The sequence below is a fragment of the Thrips palmi genome, unplaced genomic scaffold, assembly GCF_012932325.1.
Source record: "Thrips palmi isolate BJ-2018 unplaced genomic scaffold, TpBJ-2018v1 HiC_scaffold_8, whole genome shotgun sequence".
Taxonomy (NCBI): Eukaryota; Metazoa; Arthropoda; class Insecta; order Thysanoptera; family Thripidae; genus Thrips; species Thrips palmi.
In genome coordinates this window covers 215,952-234,062 of record NW_023144635.1, presented here as the reverse complement: position 1 = coordinate 234,062, position 18,111 = coordinate 215,952, and the positions used below count along the sequence as shown (strand labels likewise).

The following is an 18,111-nucleotide window of genomic DNA, read 5'->3' as shown; positions in this document are numbered from 1 at the left end:
ACAACGCCAAAGCCACAGCCCACTTCGACACCCAGTCAACACACCGAGTACAGCTGGGGGCTGCAAGAGGGCGGATGCCGGAAGGACGGTTGCTGCCGACCGAGAAGTTTACAGCGCCGGGCCAATGAGACGCCGCCGTCCAACGGCGTCTCGCGTCCGAGCAGAGAGAGGCTCTGTTGACGCGCGAGGCGCGAGGTTAGGACCGCCGCGGCGGCGACACTACAAGCGAAAGGCTGAGCGGCTGCTATTATCTCCGCAAACAACGGCGATACTTCGGAAAAGATTGTTCAAGTTGAAGGAATCCCGATTCGGCGGCCGGATGCTAATGCAGCTCTCGGCGCGTTCGCTGCGGTTCGGCTCGGTGCGGCTCGGTGCGGCGCGCTCCCTCCCCTCTCGACCCTCTCGACCCTCGCCTCGCCTCGCCGCCTCTTGTTGTTATTTTTCCTGCGAATAGCGTTGGGTTTGTGCAAGCATTATCGGCAGCGGCGGCGCGTCGAGCAGAGCGAGCAGAGTGGTGCAGACGGGGGAAGGAAAGCGATTTTTTTTCGGGGGAGTGGAGGGTAGGGGGAAAGGGGGGCCGGTCGTCAGAATGTATCCGCGTGTCGCGGTAAACACAATAAGTGTCAAAGTGAAACGGTGCGGGCCTGCCAGCCCCGCCAGCCCCGTTCGCGGAAAAGGGGAGAGAGGAGAGGGGAGGAGAGGAGAGGAGAGGAGAGGAGAGGAGAGGAGAGGAGAGGAGAGGAGAGGAGAGGAGAGGAGAGGAGAGGAGAGGAGAGGAGAGGAGAGGAGAGGAGAGCAAAAGAGAGACGTCGTCGTCCGCCATTCAGCCTCTCTTTCCGCGCTGCTTCCGACATGGCATGTCTCTGCTTCACCGGCTCCATTCTCGTCACGACAAAACGAGAGAGAAGGGAAGTGATCGCAGGGAATCATGTTTAAAAGAGGCAATCGAGAAGTTGAATTACCGCGCGCGGTATACGCACGGTACCGCACGCCGGAGTTTCCGAAAGTCCCCGGCCCCAACATGGGCAACATGCACCTGGTGCCGAGGCTGCCGCAGAGCATCCGCGTCCCGGCCGTCCCGGCCAGCCCCGCCAGCGACTGCATTTGGGTGGGAGCAGGTCCGACATTCCAGAGATTGTTTTCCTTCTTCCTGTGCCTTTCCCGCGCGGGATGGAGACGGGAAATGTTTTCCTGGCGCCCATGCCGTGAGTGCCAGAGGCAGCCAGAGGGGCTGCCGCCGCCGCCGGTGCGTGTGTATGTGTGTATCGTCGTCGCAGGGCTTTCGCTTGCTTCGCTATTGGGGCCTTCGGGCCGCACGGGGATGGAGGAGGGCCGTGCCAGGCCGTGCCGCGCTTTGCAGCCCTCGCGGCACAGGCCTGCCACTCTGACACTTTGCCAGGGGGTCCCCATCCCCGGCCCGTCCCAGGGCCCTAGCACGGCCCAGGCCGCGGTGAGAGGCCTGGTGGAGAGGTGGCACAGGGCTGCATGGCTGCACGGGCCTCGATCTCCGTGGCAATATCTTAATGGCGCTGTCGGAGTGATATTGGTCCATGGAGTAAGTACAGGTCTGCCAACCGCACGCCCCTGCCACCGCTCCCAGCCGCTCCTGAAAGGGGCATCCAGGGGCAGCAACCCCTGAAAGCGGCTCGGGTCCTCGCTTCACAGGGATAGGCCTGGCGACGCTATGGCTGCCTTGTCGCTGGCAGTTGGCAACACTGCGAAAAGAGCAACCAGTTTCTCTTTGAAAAGAAGACCGTGGTCCCGTAGTCGCACTGCGCACGCGTTGCCGCGCGATGTGCGTCTCCTCCCGCCCATTATTTTGGCCCTTGTGACACAGTCTGACACAGTGTAGTGTAGTTGGCCTTCCAAAGCGCCCTCCCCGCTGAATACTGCAATACAGGCGGGCGGGCGGGACGGGGCGGGGTCTTGAAAGTACTCAGTCTCGTAATTAAATGCGAGACAGTAACTTCTTGCCCTCCCTGCCCGCCCTGCACGGCACCACGTCACATAGCCTCGCGCCAGGCTGCACTGCGCCACGCAATTGCGAGATAGTTGAGGCGTGGCGGAGAAGGGGAAGCGGCTCCGGCCCGGCCAGACACGGCAAGCCAGCAAGCCAGCAACAGCGGCGTTATGGGTAGTTCATCTGCAAGATGGTAGCGAGCTTGCGACGAGCCAGCGAGCTCAGGGCCTTGTTCGTCTCCACCAAGTTATAACGCTCGCGGGTTGGCCCGCTTCATCCCGCGACGCCCCCTCCCCCTCCGGAACAACCGACCCGTAATAATTCTGTCGCGTTTTGGTATTAAATTTGGCACGGTGTCCGGCCGCTGTAAAGTGACGGGGCAGGCGAGTCAGGTAAGTTTTCTCCGCGGAGAAGCTTTTCGTGAAGCAGCTTTGCCCTCCGTGCCCTCTTTGAACCTTACCATTATTTTCGTCCAATGAGCGGAGAGCGGGGTTTCGGAAATAAGAAGGTGTTCTTTCCGATTTCTTGCTGGACTTCCCCGGCGTATGCGCGCCCTGCTGCAGTCCCTCGCGCACGGGGTATCGACGCGACGGCTCGACTGGTGGCGCCACCACCCGGCAGTGGGACGGACTAGTGGGGCGTCGTTGTCGTTCGGCAGCAAGCCGCAGGGGAGCGCTAGCGCCGCCTGTTGAAACATCGCTGGAAAGAGGCTGATCCGCCGAAGTCTCAGAGCACTTTTTAGCAATTTCTTGCTGTTAATTTCGCCTCTGGCTCACTACCTTTATATCACCGAGTCAAAATGAGTACCATTGGAGCTGGTGTAAGTTATACTGTCTCGCGTCTGTGTCAAATCCTGGAGCAAGTGCAGTGCTATTTGTTGCCGGTCATGCAGCATCTTGACCATAACCTATCATTTCGATCAGCTTTGTTGTCATTTTGTCTGCCTTTCGCATTACTGTGGGCTTGAAAATCATTCAAGCCCCTCGTTTAATGTATTTGCTCCACCATATCTACAAGTTAATACATACTTGTGCCACCAAATGGCCTTAAATGGGTTTTCTGCCTGTGTTGACAATCATGATGATGTTGTCAAATGAATGCCCATCCATTTATTTTCTCATTGATGCGTTGATTTTGAGTCTTGCGTGTGTTCGGATTGATACTTCGTAAATGACGCAATGTGTTTCCTCGCAAGAGCGACGAACCCGTTTTTGTCCTTTACTTGCCAAGTGGGCTCTTTATTTGGTTCGTCTAAGCAGGTCTAAGGTTATGTTATTACCCCACTAAAGTCACTTGCACTTTCATACTTGCCATATTGTGTTTTGTCGGGTGATTAATTTGTATTTTTCTCTGTTTTACAGTATGACTTGTCAGCATCGCAATTCTCTCCTGATGGCCGAGTATTTCAAGTGGAGTACGCCCAGAAGGCTGTGGAGAACAGTGGGTAAGAATTGGGTTCGGTTTCTCACGGTGATAATATTTGGTTTCCATTATTGGGTTAGCTTTGATTTATGATGCACTGTAATGTTCTCAAAATATTTATTATTGTTTTATGATTCCAACTACCGCCATTTTTTTATGAATCATCCTTCATGACTCCTTTGCAGGACTGTTATCGGCCTTCGTGGAAAAGATTGCATAGTTTTGGCTGTAGAGAAGTTGGTGACATCAAAGTTGTATGAGGCTGGTTCAAACCGCAGAATCTTCAATGTTGATAGACACATTGGCATGGTAAGTCATAATTTTCAGATGCCTTATTCTTGTTTAACAAGATAATTTGTGAGTAATCCTTGTTTTTTGTTCTCTATTTAGGCTGTCTCTGGTCTTATCTCCGATGCCAGGCAGATTGTCGAAACCGCTCGTGCTGAGTGTGCAAACTATCGCTCACAGTATGGCACAAATATTCCCCTGAAGTATTTGAACGACCGAGTCTCCATGTTTATGCACGCATACACATTGTACAGTGCTGTTCGTCCATTTGGCTGCAGCGTCATTCTTGCTGCTTATGAAGCTGATGGTCCTCAAATGTACATGATTGACCCATCAGGTGTTTCATATGTGAGTTCAAAATTTTATAAATAATATTTGTATACTTCACAATGCTTACAGCTATTGATTACAAATGTTCTATTGACCAAATTTTATTGCAAATTTTTTTTTAGGGATATTTAGGCTGTGCCGTTGGTAAGGCCAAACAATCAGCAAAGACAGAAATTGAAAAGTTGAACCTTAAGGACATGACCTCTGACCAGCTTGTCAAGGAAGCAGCTAAAATGTAAGTTTTCTGTTATACAAAATTTATTAGATTTTTGATTTTTAGGATGCATTTTTAATCGTGTTAATGTTTGTTTTTGTTTAGAATTTACCAAGTACATGATGAACTTAAGGATAAGGAGTTTGAACTGGAACTCAGCTGGGTCGGAAAGAACACCAAAGGTGTCCATGAGAGAGTGTCCGATGCTGTATACCAAGAGGCCGAGAGGAGTGCCAAGCTAGCAATGGAAGATGACTCCGACTCAGAAACAGAGGACATGTAAAACTTATCTATCAGTTGTGATGAGGAAAAGAGTTTTGTCTGTGATGCTCTTTGGTTTAGTATCAATGAGCAGCAGTTGACTGAAAGTTAACTGTAGTGAAGCAGTTGACTATCAACACTTTGTTTAAAAGATCGTTTGGGTGAGAATTTTTTTTTAATAATAATAAACCTTGAAAATTGTGTACATTTTGTTTTAATAATTTGATTTCCTTTCCTCAACACTTCATACAATTTTATTGAATCACAATTACTAGTATATTCGAATAATGTCACAGTGTAAGCAATTTTATGTGCATCTGTAGCACCCGGCCCTCAAAATTACTTTGGTCGAGGGGTACCTCACTTCGTCTAGTCAGTGTACACCCCTGACTCCAGTCACTGCCTTGTTTCAGTCTAGTCACTGAAAAAGTCGGCAAAACCACGTAAATTTGTCCCAATTTTGGTATTTTTGCAACGCATTTCGTGATATTTTCAGTCTAGTCAAAGTGGAAATTGAGTATAGTCACCAGTCAGTGTACACCTGTTTTCGAAGTGAGGTACCCCTCGACTTTGGTACTTCCATGCTGCTTCTGCATGAGGGAAATGGAGAGCATTCATTGCTACAGGACTGTTTTTTATCCAATGGAGTTCCTTGAATAATTGACAGCCTGGCTGACTGCACCCTGTTTTTCCCAGTGACTGAAAGAGAAGGGCTGTGGAGTAGCTTGACAGGCGGGCATGCCCTGCAGGGCACAGGGCGCGCCACCGAGCCAAGGTCACCCGGGTCACGCTTCGCATGGTTGCTGGGGCACGGCGGGGCGGGCGTGCCGCGTGACTTACACTGTCGCTGCCGCTCCCCGCCACCCATTTCCCCATTTCGCCATCAAGGTGGATGGCCAATTTCCGAACGACTCGCGTGGTCGGCAAGGGAAATGGAGGGGGAGAAGAGGGGCGTGTAGGCGGGTTAGTGGCCGTCCCGTCGGGGACCCGGCGGGCCAGGCATGCACACTGTATATGCCGCCGCGTCTCCAGCGGTTACACCACCCCGCAGACTGATTCCGAGAGTCGTTTATCGTCGCTTAGTCTCTCTCGCACTAATTTGGTGTCCCAAACAGGCGCGAGAGAGACAGAGCGACGAAAAAGACTCTCGAAATCAGCCCGCTGGGGCTGGGCCCTGGAGACACGGCGTCCCCGTCACGCGAGGGGGCTGTCCTGTCATGGGCATGTGCCCCTCCTGTCCTGGGCGCTTCACTGCTCGCTGCGCGACCTGCACCGTATTAATGTTGTATCTTGGCGTTCAAGTTGGGGTCAGGGCGCGCCGGCACGCCGAACCGGAAGTACATTCTTCGGCGGGGAGGCCAAGCCGCCAGGGCACGCGTCCAGGTGGGGCACAGTGGGCCAGAAGACCAGTGGAGGCGGCCAAAACTCTAGACGCGTTTTGAGCTCCAGAGTCACTAAAGGGGACTCGAACCAAGCGTGTGACCCCACCAATGGATTGCTCTCCGAACGAGAAATCCATTGGTGGGGTCACACGTTCGGTTCGAGGCCCATTTAGCGACTCTGGAGCTCAAAACGCGTCAAGAGTTTTGGCCGCCTCCACCGGTCTTCTGGCCCACTGTGTGGGGTCTGTTTGTTCCTGCCGCCCTCCCAGGCTGATTCCGAGAGTCGTTTTCGTCGCTCTGTCTCTCTCGCACCTATAAGAGACGCCCGATGAGTGCGAGAGAGACAGAGCGACGAAAACGACTCTCGGAATCAGTCTGCTGCACGCCTGCAGTCCGTCCGCGTGCGGCATCGAGCACGCCGTCGATGCGCCGGGGGCCGGCGGCGGCCTTGGCGAGGCCTTGGCGAGGCCTTGGCCCGGAGGCGCACCGGAGGCAGGCGAGGCCGCCGTCAAGCCGCGCGCCGCCACACCGGTAATCAGGCGCCAGCTTTACGACGACAAGAGGGCAATGAGCATGTCCGGGACGGCGAACGAGGAACACGACGAACCTTCACGAGGAGCACGCCGACGCGCAGTGCAGCCACGGGGTGCAGCGCAGCGCGCCCCCAACCCCCAACCCATCCCCCGGAGGAATACGGCGGGGAAGGCCCAGCGGCGGCGACCCCCACGTCCCCCACGCAGCCAGCGCCGCAGCGCGCCGCACCGCCGCCGCAGTGCACGCTGCGGGGGCGGGAGGGGGTACAAACGCCCACAAAACGCTCTCGGGATCAACAAATGCTCCCTCTCATGTCGAAGAAATACCCTAGGGATGAGAAAATTCTCGCGTACAATCCGTCGCTTGTCGATCCGTTGAGGAGCAGCTGGTGTTGCTGTGGTGGCCGAAGGTAGTGGACCTCGAACGCGACGACCCATAGTTCTTTCTTTTCCTGACCTGTTCGCCGTCCACAACAGTCAAACTCTTTGCGACTGTGACGTGGCCGCCTGAAGGGTAGGCAATCCAACGCGCTCGTCGGCCCGCGCCCGCCCGCCGAGTGACGAGTCGGCAACCCAATGGACGCGAACGAGTCAACAAAGTCGTCTGGCGCCGTGACAGTGTGACAGCTCCGAGCTTCAAACGAAGAGGCCAATTGAGTGGAGGGTACCACCCGGCTCGGCTCGACTCGACCCGACGCCCGCATCCTCGGCGCCACGCCGTCGCCGGCGTGCCAGCTGTGCGGCCGGCGGGTTCGCGGCGCCGCGGGGGCTCAGAGCCCGGCCTAGCCTGGCCTGGGCCCCGGCTTGGCCTCGGCTGCGTTGCTCGGCTCGCGTTCGGCCCGCGGCTCAGGGGCCCTTGGCGGCCTGGGGGTGGGGCGGGCGTCGCTTTGGTCCCGGCCGTCCCGGCCCCGCCGGCCTAGAGGCCCTGCCGCGCTGCCGCCCTGGCCGCCAGCCCCCACCCGGCGCGCCGCCGCCGCATGGCGCGGGGCCAGGCTCAGTGCATGGCCAAACGCCGGCCGGTGCGATCAGCTGTTCCTCCCCTGCGGCCCGCCGAGGCCCGCCACCGCCACCCGCGCCGACGCGGTACGCGGCCACGCGACTTCGCGGCTCGGGCGCGACACGGACGCTGCGCGGCAGGGCCAGGCAGGGCCAGGCAGGGCTCCGTCGCGGCGACACGAGACGAGACGCCGGCAGGACCGGCCTGTGACCAGCGGCGCGCCGTCGCCAAGCGCCACCAGCGGGCAGGACATCTGCAGGACATGCATCGGCTGCTGCGGTGTCCCTGCCGTCCGCGTGGCGGCGGTCGCCTGCCTTGGCCTCGGAGGTACGTGTCCGTCAGCCGCCGCACGGAGGGAAGTCAAGCCGGAGTGGAAACAAACAAGGGGTCAGTTTGCACTTCCCGCTCGTAAAGCGTTCGGTTCAAACGCTGAGCTCAACCAACAGGACGCACCAAAGTTTTGAAACTCAATACCCTAGCTGCGCCGCGTGCCGCGGACACGCCACGCCACTGGCAGCGCCTGGCTGCTTCGCGCGTGCTGCGTGCGCGCGTTGCGTGCCGCGTCCGTCGTGACGGCATGCTGGGCGTCGAGGCGCGCGCCGCGCTCCGCCTCGGCCGCCAAGTGGGCGAGTCTTTGTGACACACGGCACGGCGTCACGTGACCGTCACGGCGGGCCGGGCGGGCGGTGCTGGCGGGGCCCTCATCCTCAACAAGTGGTCCGGTCCTCCTCGATGGCAAATGGGCCGACGGGTCGCACTTAGGCCCGCGGCGGCCGTGGAGGCCATCTTGGTCTCCTTCGAGTCTGCGAGTCCTCTCCCGCGCGGGGCCGGGCTGCGCCGCACGCCGCACAGTGGGCCAGGAGACCGGTGGAGGCGGTTAAAACTTTAGACGCGTCTTGAGCTCCACAGTCGCTAAACAGGGCTCGAATCGAACGTGTGACCCCACCAATGGATTGCTCTCTGAACGAGGAATCGATTGGTGGGGTCACACGTTTGATTCGAGGCCTGTTGAGCGACTCGGGAGCTCAAAACACGTTTCGAGTTTTTGCCTGCCGGCGCCGGTCTTCTGGCCCACTGTGCGCCGGGCTGCGCGCGCTTGTGCTGCGGCAGCGCCAGGGCAGCGCGATGCTGCGATGACGGACGACGTGCGGCATAACAGGCTTTATCAGTGTGCCGCGGCTCGTCTGCCTTCTTCGGCCTCAAACAATGCCATGCCGTTGCCAGTTGTATCTCCTTCTCTCCGAGCTTCTCTGCGCTCGGCGTCTGATTCCGAGAGCCGTTTTCGTCGCTTTGCCTCTCTCACTCACGCGCCGTCCCGTATAGGTGCGAGAGAGACAAAGCGACGAAAACGGCTCTCGGAATCAGTCTGCAGGCAAATACGGCGCTTCGCTGTGCCTCGAGCTCTGCCTGCTCTGCCTGCTTTGCTCTGCGGTTCTCGAACCTCGAACGCGCGGTGGCCCGGTCCCGGTGGGCGTATGACTGGTGTGACGCGGGCCTCGGCCTGTCACCCCTCGCCCCGCCTCGCCCCGCCTCGCCCCGGGGACACCTCGGTACGCCCGGGGTCAAATTATCAATTACTGTGTCAGCCAGGCCTGGCCAGGGCACACGTCCGGGCGCGCGTGTGTTTGTGTGTGTGTGGTGTGTGTTTGTGTGTGTCTGTGCCTGTTTGTGAGATTGATAATGTGCTGTCGCCCCGCTGGGCTATTCGGAGTCATCAGGCGCGACGAGGCACGTCTCGGTGAAAGAGTTTTGTGGTGTGGTGGCGTCCAATTACATCGATACTATCATCAATGCTAAAGGGGGAGGGAAAAAACATTCCTTTTGTTTACTGGCTCGGGTGACGCTGCCCGTAGCTTGCTTTTTGCGCGTGGTCAGTGTAGCGGGTCTCTCTCGGGTATGAAGCAACGCGTCGTAGTGTGCACACTGCATATTCCTCTGCTTGCCTCACTACCGCTGCGCGCTGCGCTCTGCGCGCTGCGCTCTGCGCGCTGCGCTCTGCGCGCCGTGCCGCCACGGCCAACGGAATCCGCATGGAACTCTAGATCGTGCCGGCCAGTGCATTGCACTGGAAAAAAAGAATTAGAGGAAAACATCGGCTGCCCGCGGACTTGAGCGCAGAACCGACCCACAGCGAACTGAACCGAGCAGCAGCAATGATTCAGATTTCCTCGCTCTGTTCCTCTCGCGCCTGCACGAGACGCCCCGTGGGTGCGACAGAGACAGAGCGACTCTACAGTGTGGCGGCCCACTGGTGGCAGCGGACAGCAGGCGAACACGAAAGGGTTCTCGATATGTCGTTGTTGTCGCGTCGCTCGTTGCAACGACGCCTCGGAAAGTTTTCGACTCTAGTGTGTCAGCGGCAGTGGCCGCCATGCACGGTCCGAGTTAGACTTCGACCGCCGGCTCGACGGGCCATCGGAGTGCATCGGATCGGAGTCGTAGTCAGCCGGGTGGCGGGCTGGACGCGGCCTGGACGTGCCGGGCTGATTCCGAGAGTCTCTTTTTACGCTCTGTCTCTCTCGCACTGATGGGGCGTCCTGTGTTGGTGCGAGAAAGACAGAGCGACGAAAACGTCTCTCGGAATCAGTGTGCAGGCCGTGCCTAGAGGGTCGTGCCCTGCGTGGACTGCATGGAGTGCGCCGAGCTTCGGTTTGCACTTCCCCCAGCGTCTGATAGCCAAGCGAATGGGTCGCCACACTCACTGCGCGCCAACACCCCCGCAGTGCTGCACAGCACACCATCTTGCGCACTGTGTGTGTGTGTGTGCGTTTGTGTGTGCGCGCGTGTGTGTGTGTGTGTGTGTATGTGTGTGTGTGTGCGCGCGCGTTTGAGTGGGTGTATATGTGTGTACGCGTGTGTGTGATAGTGAGTGAGCCGAGGGCGCCCAGCAGCGGCTCCCAATTTATAACAGTGCATAGCGTGACCTGCCGCTGCGCCTCTTGAATGGGATCGCACACTGGAAAAAGGGGGAGGGGAGGGGGCATGGAGCCGGGGGGAGGGGGGAGGGGGAGGGGAAGGGTCATGTCGGTGATAGGATAATCAGAGCACTCCCACGCAAGCAGCGCCCGTCAACGGCCAAGAATGGGACTTCCCCGAGTTTACTGTTCGGCGTTTACATTTCCCCATTTCCTTTTTTCCGCCGTCGTGGCGCCGAGGATCGCTAAAGGATCGGCTCGCCACTTCGCCGCCGAGTGGCGCACTCTGCCTGACTGCCGCGGCAGACTGATTCCGAGAGTCGTCTTCGTCGCTCTGTCTCTCTCGCACTCATGGGGCGCGCCGTCTGGGTGCGAGGAAGACAGAGCGACGAAGACGACTCTCGGAATCAGTCTGCAGAGCGCGAAGATGATCGTGCCGGCCGGGCGTTCGTCACGGCCCAGTCACGACTCGGTCGCGGGCCGTGACGAAGTGCGCACGCACGACGGGCAGCGCGCGGCACGCACACGCGGTGAGCGGATCAACCGTGTGTGTGTGTGTGTGTGTGTGTGTGTGTGTGAGAGAGAGAGAGAGAGAGAGAGAGAGAGAGAGAGAGAGAGAGAGAGAGAGAGAGAGAGAGAGAGTGTGTGCGCCCGCGCGCGCGTTCGTCCCTGAGCCCTAAGTAAGATTAAGGCCAGGTCGCTGCTTCGTAACCGAAACCGGAATCCCATTCCCCGTGACACGAACACGGGTTTCGCGTTATCCAGGTACATTGCGCGGCCGGCCGAGAAAAAATTAGAGCTCAATTTGCCGCAGGGGAGGTGCCTTGATTTCAGCGCGAGGGAGGATTGGGGGAAATCCCGCGAGACGGCACTGGGGGTGCGGGGGGGGGGGGGGGGGTGCGGACGCCCGAGCACGGATGCCCCCCCCCCCTAGTTGCTTCACGGAGACATGTATTCTTGATGCATTGCTACGATGCAGCACACAACGATCAATGTAGACACACACACAGTCACACTCACACACTCACACACATTTGCAGAGTGAGATTCACGTGCCCACACCAACACACGCTGAGCCACTACCACCACGACCACCGCACAGCGGTGCTGGAATATTCATTAAATAAATCAAGGCCTACGAAGGCTGTCCCATCGCCCCCAATAGGCCAAGGTTACACAGGGGGTTCTGACCGAGGTTCTGCTCCGACCAGCGGCCTATGAGAACGGACAACATGGCTCTGCAGTAGCTCGCGTAAGGGAGGGTGGTGCAGTTCGTGACACGGTCAGTGCGCAGGACAAACACCCATATTCACGCAATGGGGGCTCCTGAAGGACCTGTGAGTGTGAACCATCTTCGATTTGGAGGATCATAAGATATGCGCATATCTTATGAACACTCCGCGGCACGTCCCTTACCAAAGGGATATTTCGCGGCCCTTTGACAAGGGACTATCCCTATCCAAAGGGGCTGGCCCTTCCATGGGGACCGTCCCTATACCAAGGAGCCGCGAAATATCCCTTTAGTTAGGGACGTTAGGGATTTTTTCCCTTGGGACGCAGTGAACACGGTGCAGTTGCAGTTTAATGGCTTTGAGAAGAGGGTGAAAATTCTAAATTCTGTTAGGAAGTGCACCCCTTCCCTTCTTCTGTCAAGTCAGAACGAAACTAGAGAAAACGGCGGGTTTCGCGTGTGCCGGCTGGGATGTCTGCCAAGGCGACCGGCCTAGCACTGGCTCGACTCCCTCGGCTCTGGCTCGCTCTGGCCGGGAGGGAACGCCTTGTTGTGTCAACGCCCTGTCGCGCAATGTCGAGCCAACCCCACCCCACCCCCTCGACACTCTCGTATTTTCCGGCCCTCTCTGCTGCGCGCCGCGCGGTGGACGAGCGTTGGGACGAGCGGGGTGGGGCGGGGCGGGGGCAGCGGGCCGTCGTCTGCGTTAATAATACATGCCGGTTGTCCGGGACCTTGGGATGGTTTCGCAGTGGGTCGGCCTGGAAAAGAAATGAGCCGTGCGAGCTGCGCGAGGGCATTATCCCCAGGGCTGTCGGGGGCCACAGTGGCGTGGCGCACAGTGGGCCAGAAGACCGGCGCCGACGGCAAAAACTCCAGACCCGTTTTGAGCTCCAGAGTCACCACACAGGACTCGAACCGAGCGTGTGACCCCACCTTTGGATTCCCCGTTCGGAGAGCAATCCATTGGTGGGGTCACACGTTGGGTTCGAGTCCTGGTTAGCGACTCTGGAGCTCAAAACGCGTTTCGAGTTTTGGCCGCCTCCGCCGCGGTCTTCCTGCCCACTGTGTTGCCCGCGCCTGACGGACCATCACGCCTAACCTAGATTCCGTCGCTTTGTTTTCCTCCCCGATCCGCACGCCGAGCCGCACGCACACGACTGACGGGGAGGACGGGCTGAAGTGAGTCACGCACAGGGTGCAGTGCAGGCGGCACGCGGCGCACGCGGTGCAGGCCCTCTCGCCGGTGTAGACACTGTTACAGCAGGAAGTGGCGGCGGGGCCTCGGCCGGCGGCCAAGCTGCAGTCTGGTAGTCTGGCTAATACTGGGGATGGGAATTATAGACTTGAGGCCGCGGGCCGCTCAGCCCGTCCGGCCAACCAAGCGCGGATCCAGAGAGGGGGTCAACAGGACAATTGTCCCCTCCCCACCCCTAGGTAGCCCCCCGGAAGGCAGGCAAACAGCAATACTTCCTCCTGTAAGTACTAGGCAGAAAACGCTTCTTCGCACAGTGGGCCAGAAGACCGGTGGGGGCGGCCAAAACTCTAGACGGGTTTTGACCTCCAGAGTCGCCAAATGGGACTAGAATCGAACGTGTGACCCCACCAATGGATTGCTCTCCGAGCGAGGAATCCATTGGTGGGGTCACACGTTCGGTTCGAGTCCCATTCGAGTTCCATTTAGAGACTCTGGAGCTCAAAACGCTTCTAGAGTTTTGGCCGCCTCCACCGGTCTTCTGGCCCACTGTGCTTCGCCCCTCGCTCTGGATCCGCCACTGGGGCCTTCGGGCCGCGCACCGCCCCCTCCGGCCGAGCCCCTGAACCGCAGGGCGCCGGGCCCTGGATGGCCCTGGCCGGGCCGCCCGTCGTACTTCGGCCAACTTCGGCGGCCGGTGTTTCCAGGCAGACCCAACCGCATCCGGACGGTTCAATTAGCCCCCACTTCCGGGCCTGGCCCTTGGCAGCCCTTGGCCTGCCTGCATCCACCGCCCTCTAAGCGTCGCGCCGTCGTCGTCCCGTCGTTCAATATCCCGCAAACTGCACCGCGCCGCACGGCACTATAAGAACCATGATCGACCAGAGGCCTGCCAGCAGACTGATTCCGAGAGTCGTTTTCGTCGCTTTGTGTCTGTCGCACCTAAAGGGGACACCTATGAGTGCGAGGGAGACAGCAACGAAAATGACTCTCAGTCGGCGGCGGCCGCTGTGTCAGCGACTTTCGAGGAAACGCTGTCGTTACGGGCAGCCTCGCCGTGCTCTACTCCACTTTGCATGACGAGGCCCGCCTTTTGTTTTCCAGAAAGCGGGCTAATCATTTCCAGCAGTATAATCAATAAAGGTGAGCGGGCCCATTTCTTTGGTCGTCCCGCAGACAAACGCTTCCTAAAGTTACTGCTTTAGAAAGCCTTGCGTGCGGCCGAGGGCGCCGAGGGCCTTGCGCAGCCTTGCGCCTACCGTCCTCATTCTCTCCTTTTCGGCAGCAGGCTGATTCCGAGAGCCGTTTTCGTCGCCCTGTCTCTCTCGCACCTGTACGGGACGCTCCATGAGTGCGAGAGAGACAGAGCGACGGGCCGTTTCGCGCGACTGTACCATCAGTCACAAAAAGAGAGCGAGCCGTCGTCGCTTCGCCGCTCCACGAGCGCGAGGCTCTCGACGCTAACCTTAATGGACTAACTTAAAGCACGGGGTATTGACTGTGTCATTTCTTTTGTGAGCGAGTACAGTCGAAAGCGGGCAGGCCGACCGCCCCGAGAGCGCACGCACTGTACACCGTAGGCGCGGTCCGGGTGCTGTACGTACACTGTACAGGCGGCATGCGTGCATTGAGGCGGCAGGAATGGCTGCCTTGACTTTGCTCTACGTGGCCCCGCTTGGCCCCGCTCCCCGGGGTGGCTGTAAGGGCTGAGGGCTGCTCCTCACTCATTCCGAGAGTCGTTTTCGTCGCTCTGTCTCTCTCGCACTCGTGGGGCGCGTCGTGTAGGTGGAGGACTCTGATTGGTCGACCTCGCACTGTAGTGGGCGAAAACCGCCCTTCAACGATCTTCAACGGTCGTCAGTCCGTCGCAGAAAAATCCCCCCCCCCCCGGCCAGTTTTTCGGTTTCGGTCGCCACAGTGTCGGCCAGCGGGAACCAACCGGAACCCGATCGACCCCCAGACAGCGGACAGCGGCAGGGCCGTCATTACACATCGAGCCGGTCTACACTTTGAACCGCCACGCGCGGCTCCGCGGCCCGCACGCGTCGAGGACTGCAGGCCGATTCCGAGAGGCGCTTTTTCGTCGCTCTGTCTCCCTCGCACTCGTGCGGCGTCCCGTGTACGTGCGAGAGAGACGGAGCGACGAAAACGACCCACGGAATCAATCCGCTGACAGTGGCGTGGCCGACGAGGACGAGGCCCATTACCCCGCCATTAATGCGGGTTAACCTTAACCTTGCCCGCCACCGCCAGAGGGCTGTGCGACCGCCAGCGCCGCCGCCGCCACCACCGCGCTGCATGTTGCGTGCGCGCGTGCGCCGGGGATTGGTTTATGCATGTCGTCCGCCGTGGCGCGGCCTATGACGGCGACGCACGCACACCACCCCGTCCCACCCGTTTTCATGTTCGACTCGACACTTTACTCTAACTTTCTGGGCTGAGTTGTAGGAAAACGCTGGCCGGCGATGGGTCCACTGTAGGTACCTGCAACCACGTGTAACATGAAAACAGTCGACGTCGAACGGGAATCGAACCCTCGGCCTTCCTCTCCGGACGCCGCCACCTTGTCCGTTACGCTAGGCGTGGATACTGCGAGACCCCTGGTGCGGCTACTCCCCCTCCACTGGAGCGAAGGGCAAACACGCATTACCGGCGGAGATCCGACGCGACGTCCCTCGAGCCTCCCCGCACCGCCAGGCCCTTGGCCTTGCCCTTGGCCAGGACCGCCGGCCATACAGGGGGCCCTTTTCCTTGTTTGCAAATCACTGGGCAGGCGGCAAAGGGCGCGTCGGTAGACTGATTCCGCACAGCGCGCACAGCGCGGCCGTCGGTCTGTCTCTCTCGCACTGGTGGAGCGCCCCTTGTGTGCGAGAGAGAGAGAGAGAGAGAGAGAGAGAGAGAGAGAGAGAGAGAGAGAGAGAGAGAGAGAGAGAGAGAGACCCCTCACTCAGTCTACTGCAAAGGGCTTCCCACCGTGGGGCAGTCCACACAGTGTGGCGGCGCGCCCATTCATTCCGGTTCGTTCAGACTTGATTGGCGGCGAGTGCGACGGCGACCTCCTCGCCCTCTGGGTCGAAGCGCCGCGACGGCCTGCCGGCCTGCTGACGGGGTGCTTGGCGGCGAGTGCGACGCGAACGGAGGAGGCGGTCAAAATCCCGGACACGTTTTGAGCTCCAGTCACTAAATGGGTCTCGCATCAGTGGATTGCTCTCCGAACGAGGCAGCCTGAGTCTCCAGTGTAGGTGCAGCGCGGCCCGGAGGCGAGCGCCCGAGCAGTAGGCAGCACGTGGAGGTCCAGGACGCGCGTGCCTTGCGTGGTGGCCTATCCCGCCGCTCGCAGGCGCTCCGGAGGCAGACCGCCCGGGCAGTAGGCAACACGTGGAGGTTCAGGACGCGCGTGCCTTGCGTGGTGGCCTATCCCGCCGCTCGCAGGCGCTCCGGAGGCAGACCAGCCGGCTGCACAGTGTGTCAGAGGGACGGTGGAGGCGGTCACAATCCCGGACGCGTTTTCAGCTCCAGAGTCACTAAATGGAACTCGAACCGAACGTTGTGACCCCACCAGTCGATTGCTCTCCGAAAGAGAGTCCTGTTTTAGCGACTCTGCAGCTCAAAACGCGACTTTTGGCCGCCTCCACCGGTCTTCCGACCCACTGCTGTGCGACGGCGACCTCCTTGCCCTCTAGATCTGAGCGCCGTGACGGCCTGACGACCCGACGGCCTGCTGACGGGGTGCTTGGCCGCCGCCGCGCCGCCGCGCCGCCTCGCCGGGGATGAGATGAGACTGGCCGTAATTGCGATTGCGCGCGTAAAGTCGGTGACGGCCGCCTGATCTGGGGGGGAGGGCTGGGTGAAGGGGAAGGGCGTGGGGGCGTCGCCGTGCCGCGCCGCCGCGCCGCCAGCCGTCCGAAGGGCCGCGTCACGTCGCCACGTCCGAAGGGAAGGGACGCGTCGACACGCTACACGTGGCAAGGCCGCCAGGGCCGGCAAGGCCTTCGAGGCCACACACATCTCGCGCGCTTCTTGTTTGGCGACGTTTCTCCCGGTCCCTCGGCCCCTCATTCCCTCTCCCTCCCACTCATGGCGCGGCCCAGGGGCCCCGCGCTCTGTCCCGCCCAGCGCCCTGTGCCGCCCTGTGCCGGGCTCAAGGGATTCAAGGGAAGGGCTCAGCGCGGTGCCCGCCTCGCCGCCCCGCCGCCTCGCCCGCCTTCCTTGATCCAGCCTCCTTACTGCCGTACTGCCGCCTCATGCCGTCGCTCTGTCTCTCTCGCACCCATGCGACACGCTCCATGAGTGTGAGAGAGACAGCGACCAAACGACCGTTCGGAATCAGACGACTGCCGTATTGCCGCGGCCCCATCGACAGCCCTCATCCTTTAGCCGCCCTGGCGTGGCGTGGCGTGGCGTGGCGTGGCGTGGCGTGGCGTGGCGTGGCGTGGCGTGGCGTGGCGTGGTGTGGCGTGGTGGCGTGGTTCCGATTCGCGCGCACGCCCACGCGCACAAGAGCAGCGCGACCGTCCTTGCCACCGGCACCGCTGCAGGCGCGGGCGCTGTCTGAGCCGAGGGGTTACCCACTCGTTGTTTTAGTGTACACACGATTCCGGATTCCCGCGATTCCCAGAACATATCTCTGAGAAAAAGAGAGAACTTTCGAAAATTTGCTTTGTATTTGAATGCCTTTGTGTGTATCACATGATTACCATGACTTAAAATTGAAACTATGAGGATTTTCCATCAAATTTTAAAAGATTTACGAATGATTCCCGGACTGAGTGTACACATGATTCCCGGAGTGGGTAACCCCTCGGTCTGAGCGGCCTGCCTATCGACGCCAAAGAGACGCTTCGCCTCTCCGTCTCGCTCGCACCGCTACACTGTCAGCGCGACGCCCCAATGCGTGTGACGGAGACAGAGCGACGGAACGACCCCTCGGAATCAGCCTGCTGAACTGTGGGGCCGAAAACGAAGCCTCTTGTTTACAGTGCGCGCGCTTTGCGCGGCTTCGCCTCGTCGCTGCAGGCTGCACAGCACGGGGCCTCGCCGCACGGGCCGCACCGCACGGCCGTGGCGGCGTGCCAAGCACGCGCAGCACGCGCCGAAGACGGCCGAAGACGATCCTCCTCGTGGCGTACTGGCGCCCTCCCGAAGAGGACGCCGAAGAGTCGCTGTATCGCGCTGTCTCCGACGGGGGAACAGCTTCCCACATTCGTTGTACAAAATTTGACCACATTCCACATTCAGGAGGCAAAAACGCCTGTAAGTAGGCAACATGTGTGGCAAAAACGCCAGAAATCTTACACATGCTTGCACATTCACTCAATCATTGTACACAAAATTTTACAGTGGGTCACCCCTCGGCTGTCTCTGTCACTCTCACGGGGCTCCC

At 59.5% G+C, this 18,111-nt stretch overlaps 3 protein-coding genes across 3 annotated transcripts in view; 2 read left to right on the top strand and 1 right to left on the bottom strand.

The window, feature by feature from the left end:
- LOC117653015 overlaps positions 1-334 on the bottom strand; it is a 68,064-nt gene extending 67,730 nt beyond the window's left edge. The window contains exon 1 of the mRNA XM_034398352.1: positions 45-334. The gene's annotated coding sequence lies outside the window, so the exon portion shown is untranslated. The remainder of the gene's footprint in view (positions 1-44) is intronic.
- Positions 335-2,621: 2,287 nt separating this feature from the next.
- On the top strand, positions 2,622-4,680 carry LOC117653285 (proteasome subunit alpha type-3). The gene is made up of 6 exons (XM_034398868.1): positions 2,622-2,780; positions 3,322-3,404; positions 3,568-3,691; positions 3,773-4,018; positions 4,123-4,235; positions 4,320-4,680. Exons 1-6 carry the CDS (start codon positions 2,760-2,762, stop codon positions 4,495-4,497), a joined length of 765 nt encoding a protein of 254 aa, XP_034254759.1. The 5' UTR covers positions 2,622-2,759; the 3' UTR covers positions 4,498-4,680.
- Positions 4,681-7,574: 2,894 nt separating this feature from the next.
- LOC117653864 (serine/threonine-protein kinase NIM1-like) overlaps positions 7,575-18,111 on the top strand; it is a 37,641-nt gene continuing 27,104 nt past the window's right edge. The window contains exon 1 of the mRNA XM_034399839.1: positions 7,575-7,714. The gene's annotated coding sequence lies outside the window, so the exon portion shown is untranslated. The remainder of the gene's footprint in view (positions 7,715-18,111) is intronic.

Coding starts and splice junctions, on each gene's coding strand:
- LOC117653285 (XM_034398868.1), top strand. CDS start 2,760: ATGAGTACCATTGGAGCTGGT. Junction 2,781..3,321: donor TGAGTACCATTGGAGCTGGT/GTAAGTTATACT, acceptor TCTGTTTTACAG/TATGACTTGTCAGCATCGCA. Junction 3,692..3,772: donor TTGATAGACACATTGGCATG/GTAAGTCATAAT, acceptor TTCTCTATTTAG/GCTGTCTCTGGTCTTATCTC.